General features: G+C 35.0%; 4 protein-coding genes across 11 annotated transcripts; 3 read left to right on the top strand and 1 right to left on the bottom strand.

Moving 5' to 3' along the window:
* The first annotated feature begins 2,617 nt into the window (after positions 1-2,617).
* Positions 2,618-6,255, top strand: LOC129317662 (probable nucleoredoxin 2). The gene is made up of 2 exons (XM_054962008.1): positions 2,618-2,947; positions 4,752-6,255. The coding sequence occupies exons 1-2, from the start codon at positions 2,804-2,806 to the stop codon at positions 5,862-5,864; spliced, it is 1,257 nt and encodes a 418-aa protein (XP_054817983.1). The 5' UTR covers positions 2,618-2,803; the 3' UTR covers positions 5,865-6,255.
* On the top strand, positions 5,747-11,180 carry LOC129317661 (RNA pseudouridine synthase 2, chloroplastic). Of its 3 annotated transcripts, none has more exons than XM_054962006.1 (8): positions 5,747-5,887; positions 7,373-7,751; positions 8,363-8,476; positions 8,980-9,243; positions 9,372-9,574; positions 9,955-10,033; positions 10,437-10,612; positions 10,703-11,180. In XM_054962006.1, the coding sequence occupies exons 1-8, from the start codon at positions 5,865-5,867 to the stop codon at positions 10,803-10,805; spliced, it is 1,341 nt and encodes a 446-aa protein (XP_054817981.1). In that variant the 5' UTR covers positions 5,747-5,864; the 3' UTR covers positions 10,806-11,180. The 3 variants fall into 3 exon arrangements, with proteins under 3 accessions (XP_054817981.1, XP_054817980.1, XP_054817982.1); XM_054962005.1 differs by having other exon boundaries at positions 8,363-8,506; XM_054962007.1 differs by lacking the exon at positions 10,703-11,180 and having other exon boundaries at positions 8,363-8,506; positions 9,955-10,043; positions 10,437-10,575.
* On the bottom strand, positions 10,400-14,576 carry LOC129317663 (uncharacterized). 6 transcript variants are annotated; one of them, XM_054962014.1, is made up of 2 exons: positions 14,038-14,576; positions 10,400-10,893 (listed from the first exon to the last, which is right to left on the bottom strand). In XM_054962014.1, the coding sequence occupies exon 1, from the start codon at positions 14,518-14,520 to the stop codon at positions 14,062-14,064; it is 459 nt and encodes a 152-aa protein (XP_054817989.1). In that variant the 5' UTR covers positions 14,521-14,576; the 3' UTR covers positions 10,400-10,893; positions 14,038-14,061. The 6 variants fall into 6 exon arrangements, with proteins under 6 accessions (XP_054817989.1, XP_054817984.1, XP_054817990.1 ...); XM_054962009.1 differs by having other exon boundaries at positions 14,014-14,575; XM_054962015.1 differs by lacking the exon at positions 10,400-10,893 and adding an exon at positions 11,456-11,786.
* Positions 14,577-16,671: 2,095 nt separating this feature from the next.
* LOC129317804 (pentatricopeptide repeat-containing protein At1g20300, mitochondrial) lies at positions 16,672-18,505 on the top strand. The gene has a single exon (XM_054962191.1). The coding sequence runs from the start codon at positions 16,826-16,828 to the stop codon at positions 18,401-18,403; it is 1,578 nt and encodes a 525-aa protein (XP_054818166.1). The 5' UTR covers positions 16,672-16,825; the 3' UTR covers positions 18,404-18,505.
* The last annotated feature ends 3,878 nt before the right edge of the window (positions 18,506-22,383 follow it).

Here is a 22,383-nt window from a genome sequence, read left to right as displayed (position 1 = left end):
AACTCAGCCACTTAAAATTTTGCAGATCAGCCCGTAGACTATACTTTTACAGTCAGAGCCACGGAACACACCTTTCAGTGCACGAAACTTTCCCACTCTCGCTCAATTATCAGCTTATTGTGCTCTCTTTTCTTGTATTTGAAAATTTTTTATTATTAAAAGATTTAGATAAATTGAGCGTCGGTCCCCTAAAAGCTAAAAGTTTTTAACGAGCACATGTTTCAAATTTCAAAAAATATTTAAAAGTATTTATATATTTTTGAACAATAAATTTTTTATATCATAATAAAAAAGTTGATCGGACAATTTTGTAAATTATAGATTTAATTATTTTCAACTGTGTATCTATGTTGGGTTTGTCGTGCTGACACGTGGATCTCAGGGGGCATTCAAATCAGTCCGTGTTCAATTTCCTAATTGTCAAGGCCCAGGTGTGCCGAAGAAGTCCCCATCATTAATTTGACGTTGTCTCTGTTATTACTTCAGGGGAAGGGATCCCCTTCCTTTCCTTTCCATTCCCATCAAATTTTAATATTCTAGATTTAGTATTTATCAATTTTTTAATTTACCACGATGACAATATTATAAAATGTTAAATCTGAGTCATTGAAAGTTAACTGAGTGGTGGGGCCGAGAAATGGTGAAGATTGGGGACGCAGGATGAGTAAAATTAGACCCCTAAGTATTATCAATTACGGCTATCCTTATCGGTTACATACTTTTTAAACATAAGAAGCGTACTTTATCTAAAGTAGAGAGACTCCCCTGAACTGCTATAGTAAAAATATTAAATTTGGATCATTTAAATTTAAAAATAAACGGTCCTGTAATCCGTATCTCTCTCGCGGAAAGTGTGGAGAGGAAGGGATCTCCGTAAATGATGTACGCAAGGGTGCGAATTGAGCCTTTGATGACTCGCTTAGATGCTAAGAGCCTGACTTTTCTGCTCATGCCAAGCTTCACTCGGTTGCCTGGTCTTGTCTAACTGAGTAAATACTTTGCAGGGGAAATCATGGATCAATCTTTTTGAAATAATAATAATAATATGGTTTTGTGAAATGTAATAATAGCAGCGAGGTTTCAAGGGTTTTCTTGATATTAAATTTGTATGTAAAATTATTCTGACATATCCTTATAATTTAGAAAGTTGTAATTTTTTAAATTATTTCAGTTATTAGTCAAATTAAACTTGTAAATATTTACATCAAATTTATTGATAATCTAAAATTAGATGGATTTTATTGATAAAAAGTTATGATTTTTTAAATTATTTTAATTATTGATGGAATCAAATTTGTAAATGCTCATATTAAACTTGTATACGATATAAAACTAACTGAACTTTACATAATGAAAAAAATTTATGATAAAAAGTTATAATTTTTTAAATTATTTCAGTCATTGTTGGAAATAAACTTTCAAATACTTATAATGAACTTGTGAGCCAATAAAATTAGCTATTGGGGTATTCAAATGATTTTACATAAAAAATTAATTTGAATTTTTTTTGAGAACTCATTATTATTACGACGTGTTGCAAAATTAAAGGAGTTTTTCTGTTATTCTTCTTGCTTAGCATGGAGGAGTTTAAACGAATTTCCTTCCTTGCATTGAACGGCGGTATTGTCTTTTCAAGATCATGGATATACAAATTCAAAATGACACTTCTATACTCTCAACCTCTTTAAAACTGCGTTGTGGAAGACGCATGATGAAAAATACACCATGCCTTATCTAATATCAAATAAAATATAACAAACCAGATCTATTTTATTTTTTGCTGGCACCTTATAATTGTATTGAAAATTCACTATCAATTTTCGAACAAACTTTATAACTATAATTTTTTCAATATAACGGTCGCGCTCTTCACACCTGTATCGATAATATCTTAACTATTCCTTTTCAGTAAAAACTGTTTCTAGAATATGTAAGTAAGATCGTAGATAAAAAGGAATGGAAAAATTACAAATTATTACCACCCCGTCTTTAATTAAAAAATGAAAATGGATTAGCAGAGAAAGAAGGCAGGACTAAGTTTAGTAAAATCTCATATTTTTTAATTTAAAATTTACAAATTATCTAATTAATTTTTATTATAATTTTTTTCATTCAATCTCTATTAAATATTAAAAAACATATTATTAAAGCATGTGCAAGAGAAATAATATTAAATTTTTAAACATATTTAATGAATTTTAAGTTTTTTAAAATTATTGTTAAATATATTAGAACTTGTAAATAAATGAGATGAGTGAAGTCGCATATTAATTAATTAATTAACGTATTTTTAGAATCATTCGTTCGTACGAGTGTGCACTTGCCACGTTACTGTGGAAAATAAATGCTTTCACTGTTCAGCGGAGAAAGGTCGTGACAGAAAAGCGAAGGAACTTAAAAGGATTGACAGGTGTCCCCATAGTCTAATCATCATCATCAAACCTCTATTATGACACCACGGACCCGTTCTCTCTCATCTCAGCCGCTGGATCATCGGCAGCATTGTATCGAGCAATCTAGACCGTATTTATACACCTCGGTATCATCCTCAATGTGTATGCAACGCATACTAGCTGTGTCTCGGTACTGCCGATGATTGCAACGTGTGATGCACGATAAAGGACGAACAGGATGTAATGACGTGGAAAGAATGTGGTTCTTCGGACAACACATCAGTTCGCGTCTGATGTTGCTTTCGCTCCCCATTTAGCCAAGGGCTTGAGCCCCATACAGAGTGATAGACAGAGGGAGGCAGCGTGCGAGCGAGAGCGAGAGAGAGAGAGAGAGAGAGAGAGAGAGAGAGATGAGGACAGAGACGACGACGAAGGATGGGCCTGCTGGAGCTTTGTTGAGCAATGGACACTCGGGAAACTTGTCAAGCTCTAGATTCTCGTCCCTTCTTGCCTCCGAAGATCGTGATTTTCTGCTCTCTCCAACTGGGACTCAGGTTCTCTCTCTCTCTCTCTCTCTCTCTCTCGGTTCTGCTAAAATTCGGAAAAATTAAACAGTGTCTGAAAGCATCCATATATTCCGCTTCTTCCATAATATTATTTTGTTCGGCTTTTGTGTGAGATGGCGACCAGTTCCCTCTTTTTTCTGCTAATTGTTACGTGATTCATATGAAACTAGAATGAAGAATACTTTATCTTTGCCGAACCTGGTCATATTTCCAACTTTATATACTTTGCCGGAAAAGAACAAAAAGTTCCTGGAGTCTGTTAAATGACAACAGTCCCTATATATAAAAGAAAAAGGGAAGCTGATTTTATTTCTAGCTAGGAATCAATTAATATATATTATATGAGTTACTTTTTGTTTATTGGGTGACTTCAGCTCATTGTCTACTATCTTGTCTTTGGCAGTGGATATGATTAATTTAAAAATGATTGATGTCCCAATATTACGTCTATAACTTGATTAACTTCTGGTTTGTTTATCGGAGAGACTCGCTTTAGCCAGATGTATTGAGTCAGTCTTGCTTGCCTATTTTAATCCTTGCTTAAGAGAAAAACGTGACACGAGCTTAGTCTCTCTCTCTGTCCTGTTCTTTTTTTTTTCATATTACTGGTTGGATCCTTGGTCCAAATCCAACCTGCCGAATGCTGTGACATGCCTAATGCTTTTGACACCCAAATTCATGAGGTATCAGCTCATCAACTACAACTTTTGAAAGTTCAAGAATTTGAAATAACCTGGTAAACCCAGTTCGCTTCAGAGTTTGGCCTCCGATCAGCATCAAGATCATCTAATATGTGCATGGTTAATGTATAATCAGTATCACAATCATGAGTTATGACATTGTTTTTGATTGCCTGTGAAATGAGAAGCGTAGCTAAGAACCTGGCCATCCGAGTCCTTTTTTTACTCCTCCCAGAGAAACGGGGTAATATCAGAAAAAGCATTTTACTTTTGGACAGATGGTTGACTTTCTAATCCTTTTGTCTCTTCGGAATAATTATTGATTTGGCTTCATGTCCTGAAATAACTGCGATTGCCATTAAATTTTGTTAGGTTTTGTGGTGGTTCCCACCGACCCAGGTAAGATTCAAGAGTTGTTTAGAGCTTTTTTAAATTTTCCACTTGTGTTTTGAATGTAAGGATTAAGAGCTATTCCTAATTGCGAAATATTATCTTAATGGCTTTTGAGTTGCTTTGTTGGTGTACTAATTAAACTACTAATCGCTTAGCTTTCAAGAGTTAGAACTCACGAGCTGCACATGTCTTATGTATTAGTCCCTGTCAGTATACGTGAGATTCCACGCTGTGCGTGTCGTGCACAGCCAAGCATCCCAATCGAAAGGACTGATGTCACCTATAAACCATTCCTTTAGCCCGGCAACAACGTTGTTGCTTGTACACGTGGCCCATTTAGGTCCCGTCATTTTCCTACATATATATCACTTGTTGATATGGATAAGAATCCGCGCCAGTCTGTTCTTCAGTACCCCTCCTTTTTACATCCACTGTTATCATATTTTTGTGACTTCGGTTTTCTTTTGTGTTATTCGTTAATGATTTTTATAATAGATAAAAAAATATTTGAATCTCGTCTAAATAGTGAGCCCTTTTGACAATTTTATGCGATCTTTCCTATTTAATGATGAGCTACGCATTAAACTTATGCACGCGCGCACACGCATTATATAAGCTTTTAAGTCATCACAACTCATATTATTAGCAGCTTGATTTAAGGACATCAGCAGAGAAACCTATTCCAATTACGATTGCTAATTGGGGTATTGTGGGTACAGGTGAAAGTTTGTGATCTTGAAGGGAAAGTGGTGGGTCTTCTATTCGGTGCTAACTGGTACGCACCGTGCCGGAGATTCACAGAAATGCTGGTCAGCATTTATGAGGAGCTCAGGAGCAATGTCCCAGGTTTTGAGATCGTGTACGTGTCCTCCGATGAAAACCTGACTGCCTTTGACGCCTATTACGCTGAAATGCCTTGGCTTGCAATTCCATTCTCAGATTTGGAATCAAAGAGAGCCCTGAACAAAAAGTTCGACGTCGAAGGCATGCCTCGTCTAGTAATATTGCAACCCAATGATTATAAAGACGAGGCAATTGTAGATAATGGGGTTGAACTCATTTGCCGCTATGGAGTCCAACCCTTCCCGTTCAGTAAAGAGAGGTTGGATCAGCTGAAGAAGGAAGAGAAAGAGAGGCACGAGAACCAGACTCTGACAAATTTACTGACAAACCAACATAGAGACTATGTTCTGGGTCCCCCTCAACCTGACATCAAACATGTGCCTGTTGCTTCATTAGTGGGCAAAACAATAGGACTCTTCTTCTCAGCTCAGTGGTGCCTCCCATGCCTCAACTTCACTCCAAAACTGATATCAAGCTACCATAACATCAAGAAGGTCGTGGGCGAAGCTGGAAATGGAGAGGACTTTGAGATAGTTCTGGTCTCTAATGATCGTGACCAAGCATGCTTTGATTCCTACTTCAGTGACATGCCTTGGCTAGCATTGCCTTTCGGAGACCCAGAGATAAAGAAACTTGCGAGGCACTTTGATATCCAAGCGATACCTTGCCTGGTGGTACTAGGTCCAAATGGTAAAACAATAACCAGAAACGGAAGGAACCTGATAAACTTGTACCAAGAGGATGCGTATCCGTTCACTAAAGCCAAAGTGGAGCTTCTGGAGAAACAACTCGAAGAAGAGGCCAAAGGTTATCCGACATTCGTTTGCCACGAAGGGCATCACCACCTTCTGAATTTGGTGTCTGATGGGAATGGAGGAGGTCCCTTTATCTGCTGTGAGTGTGACGAACAAGGCTCAAACTGGGCCTACCAGTGTCTTGAATGTGGTTATGAGGTGCACCCCAAGTGTGTACGAGCTCGTTCATCTTAAATGTCTTTGATTGTCTTGGATAGGTGAGATCCCAAAAGTGTACTCCATAGTCTATATGCTAATCAATCTAATGTTCTGTGTTGATATGGCCAACGACATGACATCTCCACTTCTCATGGCCTCCTTCACTTTAGCTCTGGAATCTTTCATGTAGTTTGCGTTTTTGCCTCCTTATTCGACTGGTTGCTGTTGTATGACTAGTAACCACCATAACAGACCTGTAACTGTAAGTTGTGATGTGATTAGCTAGTGGTCCAATCAATTTAAAGTGTGATAATTAATTGCACAAGTATTGGATTTTCTGTGTCATTTTGAATAGAATGAGATTTCTAGCTTCATCTACATGTGAACTTGTTTAAGAAATTAAAATTTCTGTTTGGTTACCCATTAACCCTATGAAGCATGGATATTTTAAATTATTTTACATATTTATTTCAGTATTATGTTTGATGACGATATTTTTTTTATTTATATTTTGTCGGTATGTATTTGAAGAGCATTGAAATATTGTTTTTATTTTTGAAAAAATAATTTTTGATGTATTTGATGCTTTTAGATTGTGAGTTGATATTTTAAAATTGATATTTTAAAGTTAGTTTCAAGAAATTAAATTTTGTTAAATATTGTGATATTAATTTTTTATTTCTAATATATTTTTATAATTTGTTGTTAAGGCTAAAGATTATATCTTCTTTGAAGAATAAATTTGAGATATAAAAAAAAGAACAAAACTAATATTTTTTTGATTACAAAAATTTATGAATATAATTTTTAGCATATAATTCCCAAGTAGGAAGCTACGACAATTAAGCGTAGACGTGTAGTAATTAAGTATAAATAAAATAAAAATATAATTAATGATTTCGTTTCGTTTGATATTATTATGTAGGACTCATATAGTCTAAATATTTTCTTAATTAAAATTATATTTTAAATGTTTTATATAATTTTTTTACATATATATATATATATATATGTATGCATGAATTGAAAATGTGTCTTCTTTTATATTTTCAAAAATAAAAGTATCAATGTATTAAATATATGTATTAATATCTATATAGCTTTTAATGGGGGGAGTGTTTTTTAAGTCCTTGGTTTTTCTTTTCTTTTCTTTTTTGCGAATGTCAAGTACATTAGCTAGTTAGTTTAATCGTAAATAAACAAAAGACCATTGGTTGAAATTAGAAATTAAAACCATTGTTATATAAAAAAAAGATCTTACCAAAAAAAAAAAGAGATTAAAACCATTACTTCTCGACGAAAAGTTTAGTCAAATTAGTACTGCACTGTCTTACGACCCTGCTGGAATTTTTTCTTTAAAAAAAGTACGTCAATTTAAAATTCCTCGTGCCATCATTATTTTTATTTTTGGGATTTCAATTTTTTTTTATTGTTTTACCAGTAATTTGTGGGACTTCAATTTGAACAACAAATAGCTAGAAGGACGTTGTCGTTTTACTTAAGCGCTGATCCGCGGTACTTAAGACGTCGTTTTTGTCCGACAGGGGATGCGGTGATGAAAGGATGCTCCAGCTTCAGTCTTGTACATGTCGTGGTGCTTTCACAGCAAAATCATTTCGCCCCTCACCCGCTCTCTTCTCCACTAGGGATCGGAATCATAAGTTTCCTCTCAGTGTTTCGAGAACAATTAGAGGCTGTTGCGGCTTTGACGGAGACTTAGACTCCGATGGAGAGCAAGAAACGGTCTTCTCTAAGAGGACAAATTACGCGGGCGTCCAGTTGGAGGAGACTGTTGATGCCATTTCAGGAAAAATCAGGCTCGATTCTTGGATCTCTTCCCGCATCAGCGGCATAACCAGGGCTCGTGTGCAGTCAAGTATTAGAGCGGGGCTTGTTCTTGTCAACGGCCGTGTTGTTGATAAGGTAAATCTCATTGGCAATGGAAAAGTTTGCGCAATGGAATCTAAATAATTTTTTATTTCCTTGTGTGGGTTTGTGTTTGGTAAAACTGACCAGTTTTCAACATGTTGCGGAAGCGCGGCCATATGTGATGAATGAAGCATACGTGTGATTAACCGAGTTCACTTCTGCAAATCTAATAACAAAAATCATCATAGTTAGTTAGTTTATGAATTAAGGTGTGTTATGTCTTCAAAATCCATCAAAATATCTCTAATGTTTAGATTATGCTCGTACATTGTACCAATCAGTTTCTTAATGGAACCAATCTTAATCGGAACTCTCTTAATATTTGTTGGTGTTCATCTTTGCGCATAGAGACTTGATGAAGAATTCATCATTGCATATGATAACCATTACATTCAGTCATGAATCAACTTCAGATATCCTGAATTACAAGTGGCTCTTCCTTGATTTCAAGAGGAAGCTCAAACATTCCCCTGTTTGTATTTTAGTGCTCTTTTTGTTGATCGATTATTTCATGAATTCAATTGTAAAAAATAGCGCTTTGATGTCAATTGCCATGAACTCATGATAGGGGGAATCTGCTCGTGTTTATTGATTTTTTTGAGCAGGCTTCTTTCAATGTCAAGGTTGGGGATAAGATCAATTGCACGATTTCAGAGTTACAACAGTTGAGAGCTCAGCCAGAACATATGCAGCTAGATATTGTTTATGAAGATGAGCATGTACTAGTAATTAATAAACCTGCGCACGTGGTAATTTCAAGCCTACAGTTCTAAATTTTTTATTGGCGTGAAGTACTATTTACATACATGTTTCCAGTTTTCTGTTTGTAAAATTGATATATCTTTGACAATTAAAGCCGTCAGAACACACCATGATTTTAATAACATGGTGGACATAAACTAAGCGGCTGAAGTTTGCTTATACCTAGTCTTCAAAAACAAGCAGTCGGAGATATGAGCTGTAAAGCTTGCCTCTTATATGCATCTCATCTTATCCTTCCAAAATATTTTGTCACCCTCAGAACAGCCCTAAAAAAAGTAAAGGAAATGGAAAAAAATTGGCATAACCTGTTTAAACTGCAGAGCAGTAGGTTATGAAGTTTGAATACCTTCACGTTCTCTAATTTTTACTCCAACATGCGTAACTGCATTAGAAATATTTAGAAGGTATTGTTAATGCCTGACGGGGTCAAATTATTGACATGGTTTGTTCTTCAACTTAGGTTGTGCATCCAGCACCTGGAAATACATCTGGTACTCTTGTTAATGGCATTCTTCACCATTGCAGTCTTCCGAATGCTGAGATTTCTGACAAGGAAGTTCTTTCAGAGACTGAAGATTTTGATGATGATTTTGATAGCTTCTCTATTCGTCCAAACTCCAGTGAAGAGTTACAAACATATTCTTACATGTGTGGAGCATCAGTCCGCCCAGGGATTGTGCATAGGCTGGACAAAGGCACTAGTGGATTGCTTGTTGTAGCAAAGGTATTACATAATCTTGTGGTAATTGATCACAAGCTCCTACGTTGGTGAAAAATGGGAATCCTTGCTCTCTTACACTATAATAGACAAAAATATAGTTTTGTTCCCCTTTTTATATGCTTTGATGGCAGGATGAACATTCCCACATCCATTTATCAGAACAATTCAAGTTACGTACTATCAAGAGGGTGTATGTCAGTCTTACTGTTGGGGTTCCCTATCCAACCGCTGGACGTGTTGAGGTTCCAGTTGGTCGTGACCCTAATAACCGGATTCGGATGACTGCTGTAGCTGGATCAGTTAATGCTAGAAAAGCCCGTTATGCTGCTAGTAGGTGATTCACCAAGTAATATGCTTTGCATTGGCTGCTTCTGGTTATATTTGACTATGGGGATGTTAATATTAAGCAGCAACTAAAACATGAACATAGATGCTTGTGGTGGTGTGTGAAAATAATATGAAATTCGGTTTCTTTCTATGATCGAGGCTAATATACCAATTGCCCCTCCAGTGGAATTAGTCCAGCAGATTAGCATTTACCTTTGACAAAATGGATTCAGGATATTCTATTTTTGGCAATTTTGGGTCTTTGCTTTTAAGTGATTAAAACTGAATGGAATGGACGAGAATCTTACCTTGTGCGATCTATTGAAGTAGTTGATCATTGTGTTACTTATGTTTTTCATTGGAAGTTGGTTACTTGCATCGTATCAGGTACAAAGTAATTGAGATACTTGCTAACGGTGCTTGTGCATTGCTTGAATGGAAGCTAGAAACCGGGCGTACTCATCAGGTATTTCATGGTATATAGCTTGAAAACTAGATGTTAATGGTTTATGATATGATCATGTAAGTGGGGATCTTTGGTAAATTTTGAGGGGCCTGCTGAACAAGATATCAAAATTAGTGTTGGTTGAAGCCTTTGTAGGGAAAACATGACCTGCTACTTTCTAAAATGCCTTTGCTTGATAGCTGAAGATACCATCAAACTCAAGAAGTCAGTTTTGATGGCATGATTTGATATAAAATTGATGCGTCTTGTGTCCATCCATCATGAGTTATATTTTTATATATTTTCTTATCTAAAAGAAAAATCAACACTATTGAGCTTCAAGGTTATTATGTATGTTACTTGGCTGAATTACAGCCGAAAGAGATGGGAAACCTTGTAAAGCATGCTCTCATGGTTATTTCAGATACGTGCACACTCCAAGTATCTAGGAGTTCCTCTGCTGGGTGATGAGGTGTATGGAGGGACGAAGAGCATGGCCTTATCACTCCTACTGCCCAGAATACCGACAAGCTTGCGTGGCAAAATTGTACAAATGGTTTCTAGGCTAGATAGGCCTTGCCTTCATGCTTTGACCCTCGGGTGAGAGGATAGTACCATCTTACATACTAATTGTTTTCAGTTTCACACTCAAATTTGCATGAAAAATAAAAATAGAACATTGTGTTGCAGGTTTCGGCATCCTCATACGGGAGAGCAGTTACACTTTTCATGCCAGCCTCCCGCAGACTTCGATGAAATTTTGAGCCAGCTTCGGAATATTGGACGACCTTGAATTTCATGACGTTCAATTTCAGCATTCGAGTTTTGCCGCTTCATCATTGTCTTCTTGCTAACTATACCTCTTTCATTCCTGTTAATCACTGCCAAACAGGAAAATAAGCATTGAGGAAACGTTTGAGTTGAAAAAGGACAGGAATTCACGGAGAATAGTTTAGCCGAAAAAAAACTTTAGTTTTTATTCTTTTAATATTTTATTACATAATTTCTATAAGGTTTATATGTTAAAACGGTGAGTTTATTTGCTTTGAAACCTCTTATCATGGTAACTTGTGTGATTCATCCTGTTTGTAAAAAGTGACGTTACTACTGCAAGTATCTCTAAATAAATTTATAATTTATAATGCCATAGAATTTGGCATGTTAGAAACGTAATGGGCAAGGAAGAGGTAGTGTGAGCGTCAGAGCATTTGGCTCGGTGAGCCTTTGACACATGCTTACACTGTTGGTAATCAAATAAGTCCACGTTGTTAATTCAACATCATTACAACACGAAAAAGTGTAACTAGGTCAGCAACAAATGACAACGCGACAAATCTTCATTACTCGTCCACTTTTTTGGGCTCGTATGAACAGTCGGAACCGCTATAACTCCTTCACGAATTCAATTCCGAAGAACTAGGGCAGATGTTAGGAAAAATGAGTAAGACCGGTGATCACACAGATATACATCCTCTGAACTCATTACTTAATCAACATCTTCCAATAAAACACAGAACTTTAAGCTGGTTCCGGCTGCCTAAAAAAGGCATCTCTAGAGGCAGAAGGAGCGAAATATCTTTGTCAACATTAAACAATGTCAAACAAACAGTAAGCGTATCAACAACACGAGACATCAAACTCCAGAAAGCACTATCTATCCACCAAAAGAATCCGAACATGATCGATAAAGCAGAATTTAAGGTCTTTTCTGGTTCCTAAAATCGTGGGAAAATATTCTATCCTCGTAACACCTGAAGAGGCTTCTTATTCCTGTCTAGGAACAAAATCATAGAGGACCCAATTAGCAGGAATCCTAATGAACTGGGGAAAATCTGAAAAGCCAGTCAGGAAACAGAATAGATTTGGCACCAAGGGATTTTGTACCGAAAACATCCATCATGTAAATAATCACCTTCTAGACTTAAATGAGAAAAGCAAGTGCCTGGACCCCAAGACAAAGTAGATACTGACCCCGAAGAGAGATTGATGTCTTGGGTGTTACAGGTGAATTTCACAAGCTTCTCAAATGCCATTCATTAAGAGTATAATAAAACTCAAAGATACAAAAGATGACAGCACGCAACTCAAAAGTATGCTCAATTGGCAAATAATAAAAATGAACTTGTGTTTGGATTAATGAGGATTTGAATTTGAATTAAATCTTTAGTTTAGATATACAAAAATTTATGAATTTAAATTTGGTTTAAATTTAAATCCATTTTAAATTATAATTTGTTTGTAATTTCAAATTCTCTCCAGACATTAGTCATTTGAATTTTAATCACTCTAAATATATTATTTTCTTCTTCTTTTCACTATTTGTTCCCTGTAACTCTCATATTTTTTCTCATTTTTTTTTGTCCATTAAAAAATAAAAATAAACTCATCATTCTTAATTTTTCATTTTTTTTTCAAATTTTAATTCATCTCTCTTCTTTATTTGAAATTTTTTAAGCAAAAAAAAAAATTAAAATACATGCATTTCAAATGTGAAATTTAAAATGCAAGATTTCAAATTTAAAATCCAAATCCATCAATTCAAATGTTACTTCAATGTTATCCCAATCCAAAATTTCAAACATGTACAACAATAGCTTCTACCCCAAGTTCTGAATTAACACAGCTAATGACGGTGGTGTTCACTTTACACATTAGTCTTTTCCTATTCCTCTGTGCATCAATGAGAAAAGGATGAAGGGTTGAGTGAGAATAGACAAGATCAGGCAATGAATTGACAAAGATTTTTGTACAAACTAAAAATTTGACAAATTAAACAGGTCTATACAGAGAATGGAGGCAGGAATCAACATCAAACAAGGGCGTATTGTCACGGATGATATCTCCGTGACTGTGTAAAGACCAAGTTAATGAACGATCCGCTGGTTAGCCTCGCACAATATGGGTAAAGGGGGCGACATTAGCATTGGGGGTGTTCTGCCTCAGTCTTCAGACTGAGTGCACAATTGGTCGGGGGCTAGTGCCGCCTCCCTGATGAGCCCATGACAGGGCGAAACCAATGTGATCCGTATGTGGTAAGATTTGTCTTCCAGGACGCCGCACGGGCGCCGTGTGCTGCGCCAGACTTTCAGCCCGTAATAGTACGGTGAAGTAAAAATGTATGGGGCACCCCCACTAAAGCCGATTTAGCCAAGAGTCAAATGTGGAAAACCACAGGGTATAGAGCGTTAGAGCATATGACCGGGAAAAAAAAAAAATACAATGATAAAATCAACCTAACCAACATTAGATTTAAGGAAATCAGAGTCGAATTTGAATACTGCACTGATAAAATCAAGGTGTAGCACTCCTCAGGAACTAGACATGACTACATCCTTATGGATTATCAACTTTGGCACTCAGTGATGCATGAGACACTAATTGCATAAACATGGCCCATTGTTCTTGGCCTAAAGAATGCCCTAAACAAACCAGACACCAGATATGTCAGTAAAATAGATAAAATAAGACATACGTGACCGGAGAATATGACAGGCATAGGATAACCGGTGGCATATCATATGCACCATAACAACTGAGTACCATATGCTTCCGGTGATTACAGTTTTTCGTTTGTTCTTCTTCTTCTTTATTTATTTATTTATTTATTTTTTTTGGGGGGGGGGGATAGGATGTGTAATTAGCCGGAAACAGACATTTATGACAGTAGACAAATTGTGGGTGCTAATGTGGGTTCCGTAGGTTATACAGAGATTGAGAAATTCGCCGAGCTGTTCATGGTGTGGAGTTTATTTTTTATATCATATGTATAGAAGATATTTTAGGAATTCTTACATAAAACACAATAAAGAAGAATTTCCTCTCCCCGTTTTCCTTGGTTTCCTTTCATCTTCTGTCTGAAATTTGAATAATATTTACAACTTCATCGGTAGTTTTCAGTTCAGAACCGTAAATTTAAGTGAAGACAAACAATATCCAGATTTGTAAATCACACAAACAAGAAAGAAAGGAATAGGCTTTAGAAGATTGATACAACATAACACCTTTATTCAGTCGAAGTCACATACTAAGAATGGGAAGAAGAGGATAGGTCAGCGTGGATCTCCACCACCACGATCCTTCTGAATCTGATTGGCGAGCTTTTCAAGAGCAGAGTGAACTGCCTCGCGGCCACCGATGAGTAATCGGGTGACGATTTCAGGGTCGGTCTCGAAGCGGGCCTCTTCGAACTCCTTTCGGGCATTGTGACGGAGAATATCACGCCAGAGGACGCCATTGGGGTCAGGCCACACAAAGAAGCGGGTGGCCCGAAGAATATCGCGGTAAAGGCTAAGTGCTTCACGGCGAGTGCTGGTGAGTCGCCTCCGATTAATCAATTCTTCTTCTTCGTCGTCAAGGGACTTATCCTTCTTGACTAGATGCCTATCGAGAAGCTCCTCAATGGTGTCTGGGCCTTGGTGCAAGTGGCGCTTGCTCTGTCCGCAGGAACAAGGAGTCCAGAATTTGACAGCAATTGACATGCGGCGCCATATTTTCAGCTTTCCGCTCATTTCTCAGTTCTCTCCGGCGAACACCCTTTTCGGTCAGCACTCTGATTCATCCGGAGCTTGTTTTAACATGGCGTACATGATTTAAAAAAAAAAAAAAAGTGGTTTAAAAAAAAAAAAAAGAGTTGGCGTGATAATGTTAATGTGGTCGTTACTTGTTATTCATCTGGGCTTAGTTTTTGGACCTGCAAACAATTGGGACATTTTAACTTTGCAGCCCAACCTTACGGAAATTAGTCCTGTTTCACATTCATCATTCATCAGCATTCTATCCCTGGAATTTCAATCCCCTCTTTCAGGCTAAGCCCATCTTTTGTTTTGTTTTTGTTTGGTTTTTTTTTTTAAACATCTTATGTTCAACAAATAGTAATGGTTGAAGCAACAAAAAAGCAGCAGCAATTGGTCTCATATGTGAGAATTTAAGTTTCATTTCATTCACGATGGAGCGTTTCCAACTACATTGCTCACGAGTAACTGAAGTGAAAATCATCGATAAGTCTCACTTAAAAGAATTACTTTTAAATGAGTCTCATTAATTTGTAAAATATTCTCAAGTTGCTTGAAATATAGTTATAATTAATTTCTCCACTTTTTTTTTGCCGACTATAGTTAAATTTCTCCTACAAAAACGAAACAACACAAATACTGGACTCACTTATTTTAACAAATGCCGATTGACTGTCATTGATGATGTGGTCAATTGGAAAATAACTTTTTAAAATAATTATCGAAATATAAACATTTAATATTTATCAGTCAAACTTTACTGGCTTATAAGCAAACCTTCAATATTCAAAAGCCAAATTTTATTAAATTTATAAGCTAATTTTTTGACAATATTAATACCTTATCATTTACAGATTAGATATCATAAATTTACAATTTAAATTCTTAAAATGTGATACTTATAAGTCATTTTTTAAATTTACAAATCATTACTAAATTTATAAGTGGAATTAAGTATTCTTTGTCTTATTAAGTTATAAATTTAATGGATAAAATTAATTTTATATATATATGCTAAAGTGTTTTTTTTATCCTCTAATTTTATATAAAATTTTAATTTAGTTTTAGTGCTTTTATTGTAATACAGTTATTTTTAAATAATTATTTTTATCCTAATTATTGTTATTTAAAAAAATTAATTTAATATGTTAATATTTTAAAATGTTTTGTCAATATTTAAAAGTTTAATGTACATATTTTTATGATAAAACTAATGTTGTTAAAATTAAAGGATTAAAAAAATATTTTACACTAAGAGACAAAAATAAACCTCATATAAAGTTAAATAATTAAATATATATTTTAACATGTATATATACCCCTTATGATTCTATTTGGAGGACGTTTTCTAAAGTAATTTGTCTAAAATATAGGACACTTAATAATTATTAAAATTTTTTAATTTTATTTTTTTATTAGCATAAAAATATTTAATATAGTTATACAATTATTTAAAAATAAAAATAAAAATAAAAATACATGTTATTTTTATAAAAAATTAATATTTTAATCTTTAAGGTTTTAACTTGATATAATTCAATCTTTCAACTTTATCTCGCTATAATTCAGTCTTTATAATTTTAATTCAATTATAATTTAATCATTTAATTTTGACTCGCTGCAATTCATTTTTTATAATTTAATAATTTTAAATATTGATCTCTATATTTTAAAAAAATTATAAATATTAAAAATATTTTAGAATTTAGGACTAGTATTTTAAATTACTAAAACTTTTAAAGATTAAAATTCTAAAATAATTATAATATTTATATTTTTTAAAAAATAGAAGGATCAATATTTTAAATGTTTAAAATTATAGAGATTAAATTATAATTAAATTAAAATTATAAAAAAATCAGGTCATAATAAGTCAAAATTAAAAAAATTGAGATAGTTACTGCCATTATTCTATATTGGGAAAATCGCACGCAAAGATTGTTGCAATATGTTAACTGGAACCAATAAGAAATCACCCTCCCAAAAAAACAAATCTCAGTTTTTAATTAAACAATAATCACTGTAAATAACATTTTCTAATGGTGCTTATGTGCGATCCTCGCTTTTTATATTTGAGGCAGGAGAGAGTAAGTTATATAAAGTGAAAATGTATAATTTTATTGTTCGGTGAAAGGCATGTCCGTTTTTAAATTAGTTAGTTTGGATGAAATGTTTCATAATACATAAACCTAATGCATTCAAGCAAAGGGGATATGGTCTTTACTTAGCTCAGTAAGAGGCGGCGAACAGACCACACCTTAGCTCGAAAGCAGGGGAGGGAACGATCTGCTTCCTTCCTTCCATGGCCTTCATCAACTCCAGATTGCGCTTCTGCCGCGCTCTCACTCGCACTTCCAAGTTCTATTCTTCTTCTTCATCTTTAGTTTCAGAAGCTACTCTTCAACAAGACGTGAATGAAACAACCCAAAGCACTTCCTTATCTCCTGAAGAAACCGTCGTTGCTGAAAAATTTCACTCTTTAATCAAAGACCATTACCGCAACAACCCTAACCTTAACGCCGTTCCACCCACCCCTCATTTTACAATCCCCGATCTCTCCCTCGACTTTTCTCGACTCTCCGCCCACCATCCACTTTCCCCCTCCATCGCCCGCCGCGTGCTCGAGAAATGCGGCGGTGTCCGCCACGGTATCCCTTTCCTCCAATCCCTCGCTTTCTTCAATTGGGTCACCGCGTGCGAGAGTTTTCCTACTTCGCCGGAGCCCTATGTCGAGATGATTGACCTCGCCGGTAAGCTCAGGCTCTTCGATTTAGCCTGGCATCTCATCGATTTGATGAAAGCCCGAGGCATCCAAATAACCGTTGAGACATTCTCTTTTCTCGTCCGGCGATACGTGAGAGCAGGATTGGCTGCGGAGGCCGTCCACACTTTTAACCGTATGGAAGATTACGGTTGCGCGCCCGACAAGATTGCGTTTTCAATTGTGATTAGTATTCTGTGCAAGAAGAGAAGGGCAAGCGAAGCTCAGTCCTTTTTCGATAGCCTGAAGCACAGATTTGAGCCCGATGTCATAGTGTACACCAACCTGGTTCGTGGTTGGTGCCGAGCGGGTAATATTTCCGAGGCCGAGCGTGTGTTTGGGGAGATGAAGATGGCTGGAATCAAACCCAATGTTTATACTTACAGCATTGTGATCGACTCACTATGTCGGTGTGGGCAAATCACTCGGGCGCATGATGTTTTCTCTGAGATGATAGATGTGGGCTGTGATCCTAATTCCATTACTTTCAACAACCTGATGCGTGTTCACGTCAAAGCTGGAAGAACTGAGAAGGTATTGCAAGTTTATAATCAGATGAAGAGACTCGGGTGTCCCGCTGATACGATCACCTATAATTTCCTAATAGAGACCCATTGTAAAGATGATAATCTTGAGGAAGCTATTAAGGTTTTCAATTCAATGGTTAAGAAAGAGTGTGCTCCTAATGCATCTACTTTCAATCTCTTATTCAGATGCATAGCTAAGTTACATGATATAAACGGTGCTCATAGGTTGTATGCTAAAATGAATGCACTCAAGTGTCAGCCTAATACCCTGACTTACAATATATTGATGGGCATGCTCGCTCATGCGAGATCAACTGATATGGTCCTCAAAATGAAGAAGGAAATGGACGAGAATGAGGTTGAGCCTAATGTGAATACTTACAGGATTTTGATCACAATGTATTGCGGAATGGGACACTGGAACAAAGCGTACAAGTTGCTGAGAGAGATGGTTGAAGAGAAATGCATTAAACCGAATCAGGGGGTTTATGAGATGGTTCTGAGCGAGCTAAGGAAGGCAGGACAGTTAAAGAAGCATGAGGAGTTGGTGGATAAAATGGTTGACAGGGGATTTGTCTCTCGTTCCATATAGATAGAAGTACCATTGATGACTGCAAGAACCCTACTTACAATGACTGACAAATCTGGGTGTAATTTGCATGTTGCCATGAATGATTTGTTATAGCCTTTTCAATTTGTTCATTTTAAATGTTCTCCTTATAAGTTACCCTTCACATGTTTCACCAATATTAAAAAAAATTTTAAAATTCATTAATTCTGTTTTACAATTTAATAAATGTTCAATTTTGTCCTTATTAAAAATACATATTTTAATAATATATTTTCTCACTCCAACATTCAATGGAGTGTAAAAGAGAAAATTTATGATGAAAATTTAATGACATGATTTATAAATAGGATTAAAAAATTTTTTTTGTCTCTAATCTATAAATAAGATCAGAGGGAGTAAGAATTATTACTCTTTATCATTCAAATAGATGCTGTTACCCTAGTGCTAAGATGCTACTTTAGCTAAATTAAGACATGCAATGAAAGCAAATGATGTCTTAATGAAAGGATGATTACTTTTGATCACGAAAATTAAAGACTTTATAATGAAAGAGTAGATGAATCACTTTTGATCACATTTTTAGATAAGTCAATAATTGTGCAAATTGGCTTACATGGCAGGCTTTTAGTTTAGTAATAGTCTTGACATTAAGATTTTAGACAAACTGTCTTTAGGGTGCAGTAGCTTTTTAAGTACTGACATGACTTGATTGTCATCTTTTGCATAGTTTTTGCCGTGACCTTTCTCATTCTGGGGGGAAAAAAAGCAATTGATGTCACAAATTGATGTCCCATCAAAACCTTGTATCCAAAAGTTATCTGTACATGACAAACTACTTCAAAAATTCTGTATGACACAAAAGGAAGGGAGTTCTTGGAGTTAAAAAAGTTCCCATAGAGAGATAATGACAAAGTACTTTGATACTTTTTGTAATGGATGGGCTATAAACATAGGTTTAAAGGGCCAATCCGCCTTCCAAGTATTTCTTGAGGTGTAATTGATATCTTCAAGAATTTAAAAGTGTAATGTTGTTCTTGATATTTTGAAAATGATGCAATGTTACCCATAATTGATAAAAATAAAACGTTGACTATTAGTTGACTTTTTTCTGCTTATGCGGTGTTCCTATAAAGCCTTCACATCACATTTTATCATTTGAAAAAATTATAAAATAAAATAATAATATTAACAACAACAACAACAATAATAAATGGTGGTAGGTCCCACCACTTTTGCCCCACCCTTTCATCTCTCTTTTCCCTTTTCTTCCCTTCCTACCCCCATGCTACCATCTTCTGCCATGGTCACCGTTCATCATCATCTTCTTCTTCCCTTTATTCTCTCTCATCCTTTCCTCCTCATGACTTCACATCTTCTACCTCATGTTTAGATTGGCACTACTGCTCCTTGTGACCTACAAACCTCACAATGTCTTAAGCTGGAGCCATGCGCAAAGTTGCGCCCTACTTCGTTCTTGCAAAAGTTGTGGTCATATTGATCGGATTCCTTGTGGTGTCTCAAACCCCTTGTTCACCTTCCTCCTCCACACTCTCCTCTCTTTGCTTCACACTATGCTCTCTCTTTGTCTCTCTCTGTTATCTCAAATGCCCTTGACCTAGTCCCTTCCCTTGTCAACTCTACCTCTGGCTACCGAGTTTCCTTCTCAAAGTTCATCCATTCCTTTTCAATTTGACTCATTCCCTGCCCTCAAACTCAAGCGAGTCAAGAAGTATAAGTTTAACTATTCAACTTTACCTCAAGCGTGAGTGACTTAGGGAAGGCTTTGAGAGTGAAAGGTTCGATCTAATTTATGGGTTCTTTCAAGAGGTTCAATCTAATTGTGAATTTGGTTTTTGGGTTCATGATTGAAAAGTCGGGTTCGATCTGAAATTGAGGAAATTGTTGCTTATGTTTTTTTTTTGCCATGTTTTTCTTCTATTGTTTGGTATTGTACAAGTTTTTTCAATCTACTATGATTTTTTGGTTCAATTTTTTTTAGTTTGAGGTCGCCATTGTTTTCAACTTGTGAACTTCCTTATTCAATGCTATCATGGTTCTTTGGTTCATTTTTTATTTGTTGTTTCTAGTTTGATGGCTTTTTTGTTTTTGATTTTATTCTAGTTTTAGATCTCTGTCTTAGAAAAGATTGGTTTGGCTTGTGTTCCTGATTTGTTGGGATGTAATTTTAGTTCTAGGATTTGTTGGAAAAGATTGGATTTTGCAAAGGAAGAAGAAGAAGATTGTAGAAGCATGGCTGAGGAAGGAGTAAATGCCACATGGCATGCCCACACCAAGATGAAAAATCAAATTAACAACCAACATTTGGCCCCATCAATTCCATGTAATATTGCACCATTTTAAAAACATCTAGGCAACATTACTTTTTTACATACTTTAAAATATCAATTATATCTTGATAAAACTTTAAAAGTTAATTTGCACATTAACCCATAAACATATTAGTTGTCTATGGAAGTAGTTTGAAATGTTTAATTGGATTTATAGGTTGATAATGTTTTTGAAACTTATTTAAGATATCAAGTTGAACATTTATACATATTGAACAAAACTTAAAATTTTGAAACTATTCAAATTTAACTTGGATCAAACGTTGAAATTCTACTAATCATTATAATTATTGTTATCAAATACATTCTATATTTGAATACATATGCATTTAGATTTGGATTCGGACATAATTCCCTATTTGAACACTTAAAAATTTATGAATTTGAATTTTATTCAAATTGTATCTTAATTCTTTTATAATTTAAAATCCTTTCTAAATCCTTGTTAATTCAAATTTCTATATGCACCATTGAAACACTACCTAATAGTAATAATTGTTGTTACTTAAACTACTAAAGCAAAGAATTTTAAATATATGGATTTGAAATAAGATTTTAAATCCAAATTTCAAATTTAAAAATTTACCAATTCAAACACTACCTAAAAAAATTTTAAAAATAAAATAACTTGCAGTTTAAATATGGCCAACTTAGAATTCTACAACTTGTACTATATTTAGAGTCGTCAATTAGGGTTAGCCTTTAAAAAGCCAGAGCCTAAACTAACTAGCCCTGTTAAGCCCGATCACATTTTTAAGGTTTCATTTTGACTAGCCTGACCCTGATCCTTAAGGCTGAAGGGTCGTCTCTCTGAGCCTTAGCCTTATTTTTTTTTTATTTTTCAATTTAAAAATTTAAAAAATATATTTAAAATTCTAAAAAAGTTATTACACATAATACTAAATCTAAAAAGATAAATTCAAGACAATACCCACAATAACAAATTTAAGTCAAATAAAAATTAGCAACATCACAAAATCAACACCAATGACAGCTAAACTTTGCTAGCATCATTACCTAAATTTTAATAACTTTTTTTGTCATCAACATCAATATAATTTAAAACTTCTTCTTGTGAAGCCTCATCATTTGGCAAAGATATTAAATTTTTCATATATTCCTTCTGCATCATCATTATTTGCAACAAATAATAAACAAAAAACATAATTTCAATATATTTAAAATATGCAAAAATATTCAAAATAAACCAGTAGTAATAAGTTACCATTAACTCAAAACCATGCAAGGAGGATGAATAAATCAAACGACTATGAGGGAGGCAAATTAGGATTTTCAATTTTCTAATTCTTTTACTTTTAGTGTGTAGTGTTTCATTTTTATATTAAGTTAAAAAAATATAAGAAGACTTAAAAAAACCAACCTTTTATTTTTCAACCTCAAAAAGGTACCATTTTACACCTTCAAGAAACAGCCTAGCTCTAGATTTTTTCATGCTTATTGAGCCGGTCTTAATTGACGGCTCTATGTCTACCTCTATGTCTACCTCTATTTGACGGAAACATAATCAAATGAACATATGTAAATTCACTGGGGTCTGAGAATTCCTATTTTATAGGATTACACTTTTGTCCTGATTCATTATATCTCATTATACCTTTCGATCATGGAGTTGCTAAACAAGTTTTTGGTTCT

The sequence above is a fragment of the Prosopis cineraria genome, unplaced genomic scaffold (assembly GCF_029017545.1).
Source record: "Prosopis cineraria cultivar Desert tree isolate PC_DT_omini unplaced genomic scaffold, ASM2901754v1 PC8, whole genome shotgun sequence".
NCBI classification, from domain to species: Eukaryota; Viridiplantae; Streptophyta; class Magnoliopsida; order Fabales; family Fabaceae; genus Prosopis; species Prosopis cineraria.
Note: the sequence above shows the minus strand (reverse complement) of the source record. Positions and strands in the feature narration are given on the sequence as shown.

Bases quoted from the DNA above. Each gene is read 5' to 3' on its own strand.
- LOC129317662 (XM_054962008.1), top strand. From the start codon at position 2,804: ATGAGGACAGAGACGACGACGAAGGATGGGCCTGCTGGAGCTTTGTTG. The intron at 2,948-4,751 runs GTTCTCTCTCTC...TTGTGGGTACAG, and splicing joins TCTCTCCAACTGGGACTCAG to GTGAAAGTTTGTGATCTTGA.
- LOC129317661 (XM_054962005.1), top strand. From the start codon at position 5,865: ATGTCTTTGATTGTCTTGGATAG. The intron at 8,507-8,979 runs GTAATTTCAAGC...TCTTCAACTTAG, and splicing joins TTAATAAACCTGCGCACGTG to GTTGTGCATCCAGCACCTGG. The intron at 10,613-10,702 runs GTGAGAGGATAG...ATTGTGTTGCAG, and splicing joins CTTCATGCTTTGACCCTCGG to GTTTCGGCATCCTCATACGG.
- LOC129317663 (XM_054962014.1), bottom strand. From the start codon at position 14,520: ATGAGCGGAAAGCTGAAAATATGGCGCCGCATGTCAATTGCTGTCAAA.
- LOC129317804 (XM_054962191.1), top strand. From the start codon at position 16,826: ATGGCCTTCATCAACTCCAGATTGCGCTTCTGCCGCGCTCTCACTCGC.